General features: G+C 40.1%; 1 protein-coding gene across 1 annotated transcript in view; it reads left to right on the forward strand.

Annotated features, from left to right (window-relative positions):
* GFPT1 (glutamine--fructose-6-phosphate transaminase 1) overlaps positions 1–14,714 on the forward strand; it is a 46,651-nt gene that overhangs the window by 20,388 nt on the left and 11,549 nt on the right. Inside the window, exons 9-13 of the mRNA XM_005867838.2 lie at positions 2,662–2,767; positions 5,537–5,700; positions 6,807–6,902; positions 10,089–10,186; positions 14,588–14,708. Coding sequence (XP_005867900.1) covers positions 2,662–2,767; positions 5,537–5,700; positions 6,807–6,902; positions 10,089–10,186; positions 14,588–14,708 — 585 coding nt within the window. The remainder of the gene's footprint in view (positions 1–2,661; positions 2,768–5,536; positions 5,701–6,806; positions 6,903–10,088; positions 10,187–14,587; positions 14,709–14,714) is intronic.

The following is a 14,714-nucleotide window of genomic DNA, read 5'->3' on the forward strand; positions in this document are numbered from 1 at the left end:
AACTGGCTTTTAGGCTGTTACTGTTTTCTCCAGGTGACCAAATAAAGTGGAATGATGATAATTGTATTCCACTTAAATGAAATCAGATGAGAGAATATAGAAAGACATTTTATAGATTTTAAGAGTCATATAGGTGTCAAGTAGTAGTGTTCTTTTCATTTAAATTGGCAATGATACCTTAACTTCTTCTGAATATTGTAATTAAATATACTTTGTTACTTGAAGAATGAAATAACCAATATTTGGAGAAAGAATATGTATAGTGAAACTCAGCCCCATTAGTGCATTATATAACCAAAGCTGGTTGTGTTTATTTAAAAAAATGTAGGTGCTGGGCTATCATTTTGCCTATTTTTTAAAGAAGATGTTTTTATTGATTTTAGAGAGAGGAAGGGAGAGGGAGAGAGAAACATTGATCAGCTGCCTCCTGCACGCCCCCTACTGGGGATTGAGCCCGAAACCTGGGTGTGTGCCCCCACCAGGAATCTAACTGGTGACCTCTCGGTGCATGGGACGATGCTCAACCAAATGAGCCACACCGGTCAGTACGCATTTTACCTATTTCTTGATTCACTTTTTATTTTTTAAATTATTTTTTATAAAATATATTTTTTATTGATTTCAGAGAGGAAGGGAGAGGGAGAGAGAGATAGAAACATCAGTGATAAGAGAGAATCATTGATTGGCTGCCTCCTGCACACCCCCAACTGGGGGTCGAGCCCGCAACCCAGGCATATGCCCTTGACCGGAATCGAATCCGGGACCCTTCAATCCACAGGCCGATGCTCTATCCACTGAGCCAAACTGGCTAGGGCTTGATTCACTTTTTGAAAGACAATAAAGCTCACTCTTTTTCATGTAAAATTTCCTGAGTTCTGTCAAATGCAAACAGGTGTGTAACCACTACCACAGTCAAGATAACAGAAAAATTCCATCCCCCAAAAAGTTCCCTCCCACTGTCACTTTGTAATCAACCCTGGTCCCCATTCTCATCCTCTGGCAGACACTGATCTGTTTTATCTGTCTTTTTTAAAAAAAATATATTTTATTGATTTTTTACAGAGAGGAAGGGAGAGAGATAGAGAGTTAGAAACATCGATGAGAGAGAAACATCGATCAGCTGCCTCCTGCACACCTCCCACTGGGGATGTGCCCCCAACCAAGGTACATGCCCTTGACTGGAATCGAATCTGGGACCTTTCAGTCCGCAGGCCGACGCTCTATCCACTGAGTCAAACTGGCCAGGGCTGTTTTATCTGTCTTGAGTATTATCTTTTCTAGGATGTTACCTAATACTTATTTTTTGAAGTGCAGTATCTTTTCTGCTATTGAATTTGGATGGGAAGAACTATTTGGTTTTCATGCCTAAACCTCACCAAATAATCATGGATTGTGGAGAACTTTGGATGTGTATTTCTAAGAATAATTACTTCCAAGTCTTTATAGACATGCATTTTAGAGGATTAACACATTATGAATTTTTTGCAAGTATATTTATGATGATGTCTGGTCATTGTGTACGTAGGTTATATAGTTACTATGTCCTGATTTTAGAGAAAGGTGCTCTTTTGTCTCTTTGACATTTATATAGTTTTCAGTTAATAGATTAAAAAATATATTCGCTAATTTGTCAAATTTCAGTATGCTTTCCAGTTTTGACTTTAGCTATGAATGAGCAAAAAGGAAAAAGATCTTCATCAGTGATTGACGAATTAAGTAGAGATGCCAAAATTCTAAAGTGCTAGAATTAAGAGGATATTTTCAATGCAAATGGACCATTACTCCTTTTTTCGAACTTAAATGTTAGAAAACTCAGTTTTAAGAAAGAAGAGGTTCTACGTTTATAATATTTTCATTCCTTATTTGTTAGAGTTATAAGTATCTTTTGTTTTTAAATTACAGTTAGTGGAAACTATATCTTGATTTGTTAGGTCAGTTTACTATTTTTTTAATTTTTTGCTTTTTATTTTTTAAAAAATATGTTTTTTATTGATTTTAGAGATAGAAGAAGGGAGAGAGAGAGAGAAAGAGAGAGAAAGATAGAAACATCTATGAGAGAGAAATGGCTGCCTTCTGCATGCCCCACATTGGGGAATGAGCCCACAACCCAGGCATGTGCCCTGACTAGGAATTGAACTGTCAGCCTCTCAGTGCATGAGTCGATGCTCAAACACTGAACCACACCAGCAGGGCACAAAATTATTATTAAAATCTAGAGAAGTTTTGTTATGAGATAATAAAAATTACTATGCCACTTGTCTTTATTTTTTATTATACAATTTTGATATTTTAAATGTGATTTTATGATAAGTTTAGGTATACAAACGTATTCCATATATATATATATATATATACATACTTTCTTAAAAAAGAGTGATATTAATAAAGTATTTTGATTTTTACCTGGAAAAGAAATATGAAAAACATTTATATTATAGCACAGTTATCTGCCACACTCTCTTTGATAGTTGCTATTTCACTGTACATGCTTTGTCTGTTTTTCTTCTTGCATGGAAATAAGTGATCTTTTTTTTCAGCATTTAAAGTTGCTGAAATTACTTTGTGTTGCTATGGTTTTTTGTTGATTTTTCTAGAAAATTATCTATATTTTTATATTGGCCCTGGTTTTCTACATGCTTACCTATTAACTCTGCGCTCTAGGCAAAGATAAGAAAGGAAGCTGCAATCTCTCTCGTGTGGACAGCACAACTTGCCTTTTCCCTGTTGAGGAAAAAGCGGTGGAATATTACTTTGCTTCTGATGCAAGGTGAGCTCCCTTAGTTGATTCAAAGAGAATTTGTAGTGAAACTTGTGATGCTACAGGAAACCAGAAAGTCGTTTTGTATAAATGTGGTCATGTTGTACAGGAGAACTTTGTTAATTAAGAAAGTGAAGGTGACCTTTTTTTGGAGATGGCTTTTAAGAACACCTTTTCTCTCAATTCAAAGCACATAGATCAATAAAGAACAGATAATAAACCTTGAGACTTGTTCCAATGTATTTATGCTGAGCTCATGTATTTTTTTCTCCTTTTTTAGGAGCCTTATCTAGGTTTTATAGGGAGGAGAGATTTTTAAAAATTTATTATTTATTGATTTGAGAGAGAGAGAGAAATAGAAACATTGATTTGGTGTTCTATTTATTTATGCATTCATTGGTTGTCTCTTATGTGTGCCCTGACTAGGGATTGAACCCACAACCTTGGCATATTGGGACAATGCTGTAACCAACTGAGCTACTCAGCCAGGGCAGGATGAAAGATTTTATTTTATTTTTTTAAAATATATTTTATTGATTTTTTACAGAGAGGAAGGGAGAGAGATAGAGAGTTAGAAACATCGATCAGCCGCCTCCCGCACATCTCCCACTGGAGATGTGCCCGCAACCCAGGTACATGCCCTTGACCGGAATCGAACCTGGGACCTTTCAGTCCGCAGGCCGACGCTCTATCCACTGAGCCAAACCGGTTTCAGCAGGACGAAAGATTTTAGATTGGAGTGTTAATAGTTTAGTCTCCCACCAATTATAGGAAAGTTGCTAAACCATTTTACTTTTAGTCTAATGTAGACGTTTATCTTTTTAATTCAGAAGTAATTGGCAACATAATCAGTTTTACAGAGGAAATAGTACTAGACTATGTGAGAAAATGCAGTGGGATGCTTAGATGCATTTATAAATGAAATACTAATAATCCTATATAATAAAAGGCTAATATGCAAATTGTCCCCTCGACCGGGAGTTCAACCGGGAGTTTGACCAGGGGGCAGGGCCGGCTGGCCAACCGCCTATGGTCCCTTCCCCCAGCCGGCCCTCCCCCCGATCGTGGCTGGGGCCAGCTGGCCAACCTCCCGCGTCCCCTCCCCCTGGCTGGCCCTGCCTGATCGGCTGCGTTTGGCTGGACCCCACTTGTGCACGAATTCATGCACCGGGCCTCTAGTAATCGATATAAAATGGAATCATTCAAATTGCTAACATGTATTTGAGTCATTCATTGTGCCTGAAAGTAGAGGGATCTAAAAGTGAAAACTGATGGAGTTTGGGACTTTAGAGAATTTATTATCTCAGTGGGAAAACAAGCTTTACGCTTTAATGTTTTACAGGTGTATAATCAGTGCTAAGATGTGTCATTGCTGTCATTAAGTAGGTTTGTTACAGAGTTGACACTTATAGCTTAAATAAATGAGGTTAGAAACACCTCAGCCGTTTTTTACTCATTCATTCATATGGTCTTAACTGCACACTAGCAAAGCATGTACTGTGCTTAGGAGATAATGGTGAGTAAAAAATATTACTTGTCATTAAGGAGCTCTTTTTTATTTTTACATATTTTTATTGATTTCAGAAAGGAAGGGTGAGGGAGAGAGAAACAGAAACATTGATGAGAAAGAATCATTGATTGGCTGTCTCCTGCATGCCCCCTACTGGGGATAGAGCCTGCAACCCAGGCATGTGCCCTTGTCCAGAATCGAACTGGGGACCCTTCAGTCTGCAGGTTTATGCTCTATCTGCCGAGCCAAACTGGCTAGGGCAAGGAGCTCTTTCTTAGTGGAGAAGACAAATTTTAATCAATAGTCACACAAGTGTAGAATTCCAGCTGTGATGAGAGTTATAGAATGCTTATAACAGGTGACTTACCCTCATGAGTAAATTTCTTTAAGGGAATGATGCTTGAAATGAGAGTTAAGGAGATACTAAGAGTTAAATAGGTGAGAGATGGAGGAAAGGACATTCATTCTCTGCAGATTGATCAGCCTGTGAGAGTTTGGGATGGGTGGGAGTGTGGGCTGGAATAGCGGTGGGAAATGAGGCTAGAGGAGGAGGTAGGTGTCACAGTTATGCATTTTGTTGATTTCCTAAGAGCCAAAGGGAAGCAGTCATGTGGTTTGCTGGATGAGGGAGAAATCCTGATGAGAGTTGCCTTTTGATATTCATTTTGGCAGAAATGGACAGTGGATGGAGAGAGATTAGAGGGAATGTGGGTGGACAAGTTAGGAGGTTGCTATAGTAGTTCAGCAAAGAGTTGATGATAGCTTGAACTGGTTTGTGGTGGTGGACATAGAAGCTTTGAGAAATACTTAGGAGTTAAAATTGGAGTATTTGGTGATGGATAGAATGAGGAAGAAACAACCATGTTTTCTTTCAGATCTAATCTGATTTGGTGTAGGTTGCTGCATAGAGATCCTTTTATTCACTGTCCACAGTGACCACGCCTCACCCTGACTTCCCTATGAGGAATGGCATCAATAACCAGAAAGCTATCAGAAATATTGCAGGATGGTAGAGTTTGTATTTTTTTTCTTTTTTTTAAGTTTATTTTTCAAATATAATGTTACATGCAATAAACATTAATATTCCAAGAAAAAAAGGATTTCAAGTATAATAATACTACCGAAACTGTACTAACAGTATATCACAAAAGTTGTAGAAAATAATTAAAAATCTGAGTTTTTATTTAAATTTGATTTTTGTGTCCTAGTGATAGTTTTAATAATCATCCTTGATTATTGATTGTAATATCTCCTTGAATGTTTTATAGTGCTGTCATAGAACACACCAATCGCGTCATCTTTCTTGAAGATGATGACGTAGCAGCGGTGGTAGAGGGCCGTCTTTCTATCCATCGAATTAAACGAACTGCAGGAGATCACCCTGGAAGAGCTGTGCAAACCCTCCAGATGGAACTCCAGCAGATCATGAAGGGTGAAAGTTTTGTCATGTTATAGCTTGGTGTCCTTATTGGAAAGGGTACATTCTACTTCCTGTCCTAGTGTAGAAATCTGGTAACACAGTGCTGAGTGAAATTGTCCACATGAGTAGTGAAGGGACAGCCACAGGAAAAGAGATGATTCTTGGAAGAAATTATCTGTTAGTTTTACAATAGTTTTCTTCCAATTAATCCATGGTTTTCTTTTCTAACATTAAAAAGAGATGATTTAAATAGTACTTGAAATTTTTAAGATGCTTTATAAACATAGTTTGTGTTCTGTTCTTTATTTCTTTCTTATTCTCCCTGTGCTTGAGTTTTCTTATATATAAAGTGAGGATAATAGGTTCTACCTCATTAAGGATTAAGAGAGCCAATACATATAAAGCCCTTAGAATAGTGCCTGACACACTTAATGAACCCTACGTAATGTTTGCTGCTCTTATCTATTACTAGAGGCTTGATGCACAAAATTCATGCAAGAGTAGGCCTTCCTTCCCCCGGCTGCTGGCACCAGCTTCCCTCTGGCACTCGGGACCTGGGCTTCCCACCAGCTGCCGGCAGGCACCTGGGACCCGGGTGTCCTGAAAGACTTCCAGTCTAATTAGCATATTACATTTTTGTTATTAGAGATAATTATTGTGACTATGGCTTTTATTCTCCTTTCTGGTGGGGTTGTAGTGGGAATAAAAAGTAACACTATGTAATAGCTATGTGTCAAGTCTGTATATGTCCATACTACAATGCTATGAAGTAGTTGCTGTTCTTAATTTACAGATTAAGGTATTTCCCCAGGATCTCTTAGCTAATAATATCCTTGATTCAAATCTAGGTTTGAATCCAAAACTTAAGCTTGTCCCACTCCCCTGTTTATCTGTAACTGCATATTTTACATGATTCTTTCTCCTTGTTCACTTTTCTTCACATAGGGTAGAATGTCATATATGAGCATTGTCCTCAATGGCATGACCTTTTGTTTCATTTCATTTACTAAGATTATGTCAAAGGAGATAGATTTTCAGTTTTGTACAAATTTGTTATTCTTTGGCTTATTTTTTTTTTTTGTTTGTTTGTTTTAATGATATAATTTATATTCCTTTAGGCAACTTCAGTTCATTTATGCAGAAGGAAATTTTTGAGCAGCCAGAGTCAGTTGTGAACACAATGAGAGGAAGAGTCAACTTTGATGACTATACTGGTAATTACATATCAATTATTTTTTTATTTCAAAGTCTGGGGGTTGGCATTGACAGCCTGAAAGTTCATTGTCCTCGATAGCCTTATAGAATATATGGCTGCCAGTCATCTTTTTTTGTTTGTTTAATATATTCTTATTGATTCCTAGAGGAAGGAAGAGGGAGAGACAGATAGAAACATCAGTAATGCGAGAGGATCATTGATTGACTGGCTCCTGCACGCCCCACACTGGGGATCCTGGGCATGTGCCCTGACCGGAAATCAAATCGTGACCTCCTGGTTCATAGGTTGACACTCAACCACTGAGCCTCACCGGCAGGGCATCCCTGTCATTCTTGATCATAATCTGAAATACAAGTCTCTTTGACAGTATGTCTGCTTTTATACTGAGTCATCTCCAAACTGATTTGCCTTTGTGCAACCTTTACCCAACCTCTTAGTGTTATTTCCTTTCTTCCCAAACATTTTTGCTACATGCCAAGGCCAGTGGAAGAACATTGTAGGCAGAAGTACACGAACAGGCTTGGTCTAGTGCAGGAATAACCAGAGGGTCAGTTTGGCTGGTGTGGCCTGGGTGAGAGGGGAATTATGAGGAGATTAGGTCAGAGTTAAGCAGGAGACAGGGCATGTAGAAACTTGAAGGCCATATTAAGGGGTTTGGATTCTATTCTAAGATATTTGGGAAGCCAGGGAACCTTTTTGTTATTTTATTTCCCACTTTACTAATTTTTAAAAATAAATACTATAAAGGAAGAACATAAAATTATTCAAAAAGATAAGTAAAAACATACACCTTAGTTCCATATTTTAGCCAATTAAGGTAGAAAAAATGGTGGGGAGATGAAGAACAGGGACAAAGTAGGCAGATGGATGGTGGGTCATATGCAGGAGAATGCTGCCTGGGTGTGCACATCTGTCTCCTCAGCCAGAGTCTGAACTGTCTGAGAGCTCTGGTTGCCACACAGTATAGCCTTGGACAGTATGTTCACTTGGTGGGTGCTCAGTAAATATTAGTTCAATACTTGAATGATTCTTGAGTGAAAATTTCTCACAGGTAGAAAACCAGCCTTGTGTAGAATTGTTCATTGACAAGGTACTCTTGGAAGAATATATACATAGAAGGAGGACAGACTCATCAAGAGGCTTTTAATATCAGATTCATGTTTTAAAAGAATCACTTAAAAGGTTATTTTGGTTGTGTGTGGAGAACAGGCCAAGTGGAAGTGGAAAACTGAAGAGAGAATAGTTAGAATGGTCTCATCCAGGGGAGAAATGTTGGTCTGGGGTGATGGCAGTAGAGATATAATTTGAAGGTAGAGCACCTAAGACTTGCTGGTGGAGTGGATGTGGAGAAGGGATAGGAGCAATGAGGATGATTCTGACATTAGGTGAATGAGATGGAAAAGACTGAGAGGAGCCCTAGCCAGTTTGGCTTAGTCGGTAGAGCGTCGGCCCTTGGACTGAAAGGATCCTGGGTTTGAATCCAGTCAAAGGCACATACCTCAGTTGCAGGCTCAATCCCCAGCCCCGGTCGGGGATGTGTGCAGGAGACAATTAATGTGTCTCACATCAATGTTTCTCTCTCTGTCTCTTCCCCTCCCTTCCATTCTCTCTAAAAATCAATTGAAAAATATCCTCGGGTGAGGATTAACTAAAGATAAAATAAAATAACTTAAAAAAAAAAAGACTGAGAGGAGAGTGGGTTTATATTATGTTCAGAGCACTGTTCTGGGTACCGTAGGAGAAATGAATATAACTAAGTTATTTTCCCCCCATGCAGGCTTATAGAGATACTAGAGGCCCAGTGCATGACATTCATGCACGGGGGGGGGGGTGTTCAGCCTGACCTGCACCCTCTTGCAATCCAGGAACCCTCGGGGGACATCCCTCTTGCAGTCCGGGACCACTGGCTCTTAACCGCTCGCCTGCCTGCCTGATCGTCCCTAACTGCTCACCTACCTGCCTGATCACCCCTAGCTGTCTCTGCCTACCTGCCTGATCACCTCTAACTGCTCGCCTGCCTGCCCAATTGCCCCTAACTGCCTCTGCCTTGGCCCCCGCACCCAGGACCCAGGCTTCCCTCCCTCTGGCCGGCCGCAGGCACCCAGGACCTGGGCCAGCTAAGCCTGGGCCAGCCACAGGCACCTGGGACTCTGGGCGGCTTCGCCCGGGGCCCCGGCTTTGTCAGGAAAGACGTCCGGAAGATGTCCGGGCTATCTGGTCTAATTAGCATATTACCCTTTTATTAGTGTAGATATAATAAAATTTATTGTTCTTATTGTATAATTCAGTGAGTTTCAACAAACTTCCATAACATGCTCATAATGCTGACCTCTACAACAATGAAGACATAGCACAGTTCCATTACCCTAAAAACTCCTTGTGTCCTTTGTAATCAGCAACTTCCCCACCTCCAGACATCATCTACTGTGTCCATACAGTTTTGCCTTTAAGATAACTTTTAATCTAAAGAAAGGAATGGCCCTGACTGGTTTGGCTCAGTGGATAGAGCATCGGCCTATGGACTGAGAGGTCCCAGGTTTGCTTCTAGTCAGGGGCATGTACCTTGGTTGCGGGCACATCCCCGTGGGGGGTGGCGAAGGGGGGGGGGGCGGCGGTGTGCAGGAGGCAGCTGATCGATGTTTCTAACTCTCTGTCCCTCTCCCTTCCTCTCTAAAAAAATCAATAAAATATATTAAAAAAAAAAAGGAATGTAAAATTGACCAAACAAGTTAAAGTGTGATACATACTGTAGTAGTGTGGACATGTGGTAGGGAGCTGAATAAGGCTAGTTACAAATCTGGGGAACCAGTTAAGTTGTGTCTTATTTTAATTACTTTTCAAAAAATAGGGACCTAAGAAGAAAAAAAAAAAGAAAACAAACGAATTACAGAGAACTCCTAGGTGGAGTTCCTAGGACTTGCTGGTGGAGTGGATGTGGAGAAGGGATAGGAGCAATGAGGATGACTCTAACATTAGGTCAATGAGATGTCAAAGACTGAGAGGAGCCCTAGCCAGTTTGGCTCTGGATAGTGCACATGCCTACTTCTATAAGAGTTCCTCAGAGGAATACAAATTCTTTAAACTTCTGTTGCTTCCCAGATTGGTAGTAGGCACTTATCAAAAATGATTGCTTATTTCATATGGTTCTTTCCTAAATAATTATATACATGAACTTTTATTTCAGTGAATTTGGGCGGTTTGAAGGATCACATTAAGGAGATCCAGAGGTGCCGGCGCTTGATTCTTATTGCTTGTGGAACAAGTTATCATGCTGGTGTAGCAGTAAGTAGCTTCTTAAAATCTTAATTGTAATATGTTTGGTATCAGAAGATATCTGCAAACAAATAGTACCTCCAGTAACACACCATGTAAAACTCTCCTTTGTTAAAACATCATGTTATATTTTCAGTTTGCATGACAAAAATCAAGAAGGTTGGGGGCAGAAATTTTAATAGATCCTTGGAATTATTTATTAATAGAAGATCTGCTTTAGAAAGGGTCTTAGAATGCCTGCAAATGACTTTGTTAGTGAAAGGCAAAGAGAAGGAAAGTTTTTGCACCATCTTAGCCTTGTGGTCTAGTGCACATGCCTACTTCTACAAGAGCAGCCATTGAGTTTTGCTTCTCATTGTTCACTTACTCCAGACAGAAGAGATGGCTGGTACCATGGGTGAACCTCACCAGGATTTTACTTGGCAAGCAGGTTTCTACAGAGAAAGGAAGTCTGCCTTATGTCAGACTTTGTTCTTTAAACTGTTATTTTGGAAGCTGCAATTTTATATTAAAGAAGTGTGTTGTTGTCAGTGCACAAGCTTAGGAATATAACAATCTTTTTTACTCCAATAAATCAGATCCATGTGTAGTTTATGTGCGCTGATATCAGCTCCCATAAGTACAGAAGACCCTTTCATACTCAGTTGCTACTTTGAGGATGATTCTTAAAGTTCATGACATAGTAATTTTTTATTTGCTGGGGCATAAATATTTGTTGTCTACACCTGTGGGAGCTAGTTATTTAGTGATTTAAAACTAGCTAATCACCCAGACCTTGAATTTCAACAGGCTCTACTCTTCTCTTAACACATTTCGTACCGCTCAGGAGTTTTCTCGTGTTTCGTGCGCCATCTGTTAAGGACCGCTCACGAGTGTTCTTGTTTTTCATGCCCATGGAAAAAGGAGCGAATCTAGATACTTATGTAAATTTTGTTTGGTCCCTCTTCATAGAGGAAAATGTTTTACGCAGTACCATACGTTAAAAAAGTACTAGGAACTTTAATTAATTGTTTTTGTAAATAAAAATGTTATAATTATTGAAAAACAACACCTAAAGTGCATTATGAATGTTTAAATAACGTGCAGTTTGCCCAAAAATGTGCGGTCCCTGGCGTATGTCTTAGAAATTTCTATGCGGTACGCAATGTGTTAAAAAAGAAATTACATAGTCCTAAAAAGGAAAGTCTGCAGTATCAAAGGGAAGAGTTGTAAAAAAGTGATGGTTTTGAGCATGGGAAAGAAAGAATGAATTAAAGACGATAGTGTAAATTAAGGGATTGGTTAATTTAGTGGTGGTTTAGGTCTATTACTGAATAAGCCCATTATTCAGAAATTAAAAATTTGAGTAAATGTTGTATCTAATGCTAAGTTTGAATTTTGGAGCAGAAGTTATATGCTCTGTTAGGCTTTTCTAACTCTGAAATTTGAGAAGATTTAATCTATTTTTAAAAAAATATTTTTTTTTATTGATTTCAGAGAGGAAGGGAGAGGGAGAGAGAGAGAAAAACAATGATGAGAGAGAATCATTGATCGACTGCCTCCTGCATGCCCCCTTTTGGGGATCGAGCCCGCAACCTAGGCATGTGCCCTTCACTGGAATCAATCCCAGGACCCTTCAGTCTGCAGGCTGACACTCTAGCCACAAAAACGAAACATAGACAAACCAGCTTGGGCTATGTTTTGTTTTTGTGGATGCTGAGACTACTATAGTTAACTAACATTGGCAATCTCATGGTTTATCACCCTATCTAATAAAAGAGTAATATGCAAATTGACCATCACTCCAATACACAATATGGCCACCCCCATGTGGACACAAGATGGTTGGCAGGGGAGGGCAGTTGGGAGGGACAAGACCTGCAGGGGAGGGCAGTTGGGAGGGACCAGCCTGCAGGGGAGGGCAGTTGGGGGAACCAGGCCTGCAGGGGAGGGCAGTTGGAGGGACCAGGCCTGCAGGGGAAGGTAGTTGGGAACCAGGCCAACAGGGAGGGTAGTTAGGGGCAATCGGGCCAGCAGGGGAGCAGTTAGGTGTCGATCAGGCTGGCAGGGGAGTGGTTAGGGGCAATCAGGCAGGCAGGCAGGCGAGCGGTTGGGAGCCAGAAGTTGTGGATTGTGAGAGGGATGTCCCAGATTGGAGAGGGTGCAGGCTGGGCTGAGGGACACACACACCCCCGTGCACAAATTTTGTGCACCGGGCCTCTAGTATAAAATAATATCATTAATTCTATGTAGGTTTTTGTTTGTTTTTGGTGGTGTCAAATGTGAATGACACATTTGCATAATTGCTTTTTTAGTATATATTGTGTATCCTGAACAATAACAATTAACTAAAATCATTCTAAGTATAGATTGCTTTTCAAAATGTTTATTGTCTTGGGTTTTTCCAGTGGCATGCAATGGAATTTAACATTAAATTAGTCTCTTATGATGAAAATATGTCATTCTGTCTATTTCTAAAGAGTTGCTTCTATTGAAAGAACAAACTATTAGCACAGATATACCTTCAGATTACTTTCTGAGGTGTATTATCTATATATATAAAAGCCCAGCGACTGAACAGCAGAACGACCGGTCGACTAGTCGCTATGACGCGCACTGACCACCAGGGGGCAGACGCTCAATGCAGGAGCTGCCCCCTGGTGGTCAGTGTGCTCCCACAGTGGGAGTGCCGCTTGGCTGACTGGGATGAATGGCTGCTCCTGTAGGCCATGCCCCCCACCAGTGCACGAATCCGTGCATTGGGCCTCTAGTCTATATATAAAAACCTAAACCACCATTTTACTGGTAGCTATGATGCACACTGACCACGGGGGGCAGATGCTCTGACCGGTAGGTTAGCTTGCTTCTGGGGTCTGGTCGATCAGGACTGGGCGAGATGGGCCAGACACACCCTGGAAGCCCTCCCGCAGTCCTTCCCCAGCCTCGATCGATTGTGCACCGGTATGAGGGACCCACCAGTCCACGAATCCGTGCACCAGGCCTCTAGTTTTTAAATATTTGGTAAGTTGCCAGATTTGTATCTTTCTCTTTTAATTTTGAAGAGTATAATTTCAGTATAACATTTACATTGTAAACTGGAGCAGGAAAGTTTGATTTATGTTTGAGGGAAAATAGTTAGCATTTTAGTGTCAGTCATTTATGTAAAACTAGAGGCCCAATGCACAAGATTTGTGCACTTGGTGGGGGGTGTCCCTCAGCCCAGCCTGCACCCTCTTGCAGTCTGGGAGCCCTTGGGGGGTGTCCGACTGACGGCTTAGGCCCTCTCCCCCTGAGGAGCGGGCCTAAGGTGTCAATAGGACATCCTTAGCGCTGCTGCAGAGGCAGGAGAGGCTCCTGCCATCGCCGCTGCGCTCACCACAGCTTCTGGCTGAAAGGCGCTCCCCCTGTGGGAGCCCAGTGACCACTAGGGGGCAGCTCCTGAATTGAGCGTCTGCCCCCTGGTGGTCAGTGCACATTATAGTGACTGGTCCTTCCGTTGTTTGGTCGATTTGCATATTAGCCTTTTATTACATAGGATTAGTAAATTTAATACATCAATGGAAAAAAGTTAGTTAAAAATAGGAACATTTTATCCTCGAAGACTTTCTGTACATGATGTTATAACATTTTTAAAAAGTGGCCAACCAAAGTTATAGAACAAAATGATTTAGTTCACATTTGTGGCAAGAAAGTTAAAGGGATATGAAGTAAGGAAACCTTTACAGTTTTTCACTTCTGTGAAGGAGGAGGAATGCAGAGATGGGACAAAAGATGGGTAGGGCCACTTACCTAAATAAGTAGGTGATCTACATAGTTATTATTAAGGCAACTAAATGTATGCGACTGAAGGGCCTAAAATTTTACTTTTCTATTGTTTTTAACTTTCTGATGTTTAGAGTAAAAGGAATTTAATTAAAATGAATTTTAAGGTGCTCTTTGAGCAAAAGCATACTACCTCCTACTTTACTTTCCATACTACAGAATTTGAAAGTAGTGAGCTTTTTTTCAAACTAGATTTCTGAAGTGTATTGACTTTTTTTTTGGAATGGTATTACTTATGAATATGTAGTATTTTTGAAGTGTTTAATTTTTCACTGGGTGTTTATCTTATTTGGAATTTCTCTGACTTGGTATTTTATGAATCATCATTTAAAGATTAGAATTGGGAAGTTAGAGATAACATACAAGCTAATTTAGAACAGTGCTTTTGCTGCTTCTCAAAACATTTTATACATGTGCTTTTCCCTGCATGGTGAAATTTTGATTATTTTTTTTTTTGTGCTTTAATCTGTATTGTTTATATTTTCTAACAATGCGCATGTTTCATTTTTATAATCAGAAAAGTGAAAACTATACATTGAGGCCAAAGAAGGCCAGTGAAAAAGAGTATTTGAAGTAAAGTTGTTTGACCAAATAATTTTTTCTTTACAGACACGTCAAGTTCTTGAAGAGCTGACTGAGTTGCCGGTTATGGTGGAGCTAGCCAGTGATTTCCTGGATAGAAACACGCCAGTTTTTCGAGATGATGTTTGCTTTTTTATTAGTCAGTCAGGTATGC

The sequence above is a fragment of the Myotis brandtii genome, unplaced genomic scaffold (assembly GCF_000412655.1).
Source record: "Myotis brandtii unplaced genomic scaffold, ASM41265v1 scaffold251, whole genome shotgun sequence".
NCBI lineage: Eukaryota > Metazoa > Chordata > Mammalia > Chiroptera > Vespertilionidae > Myotis > Myotis brandtii.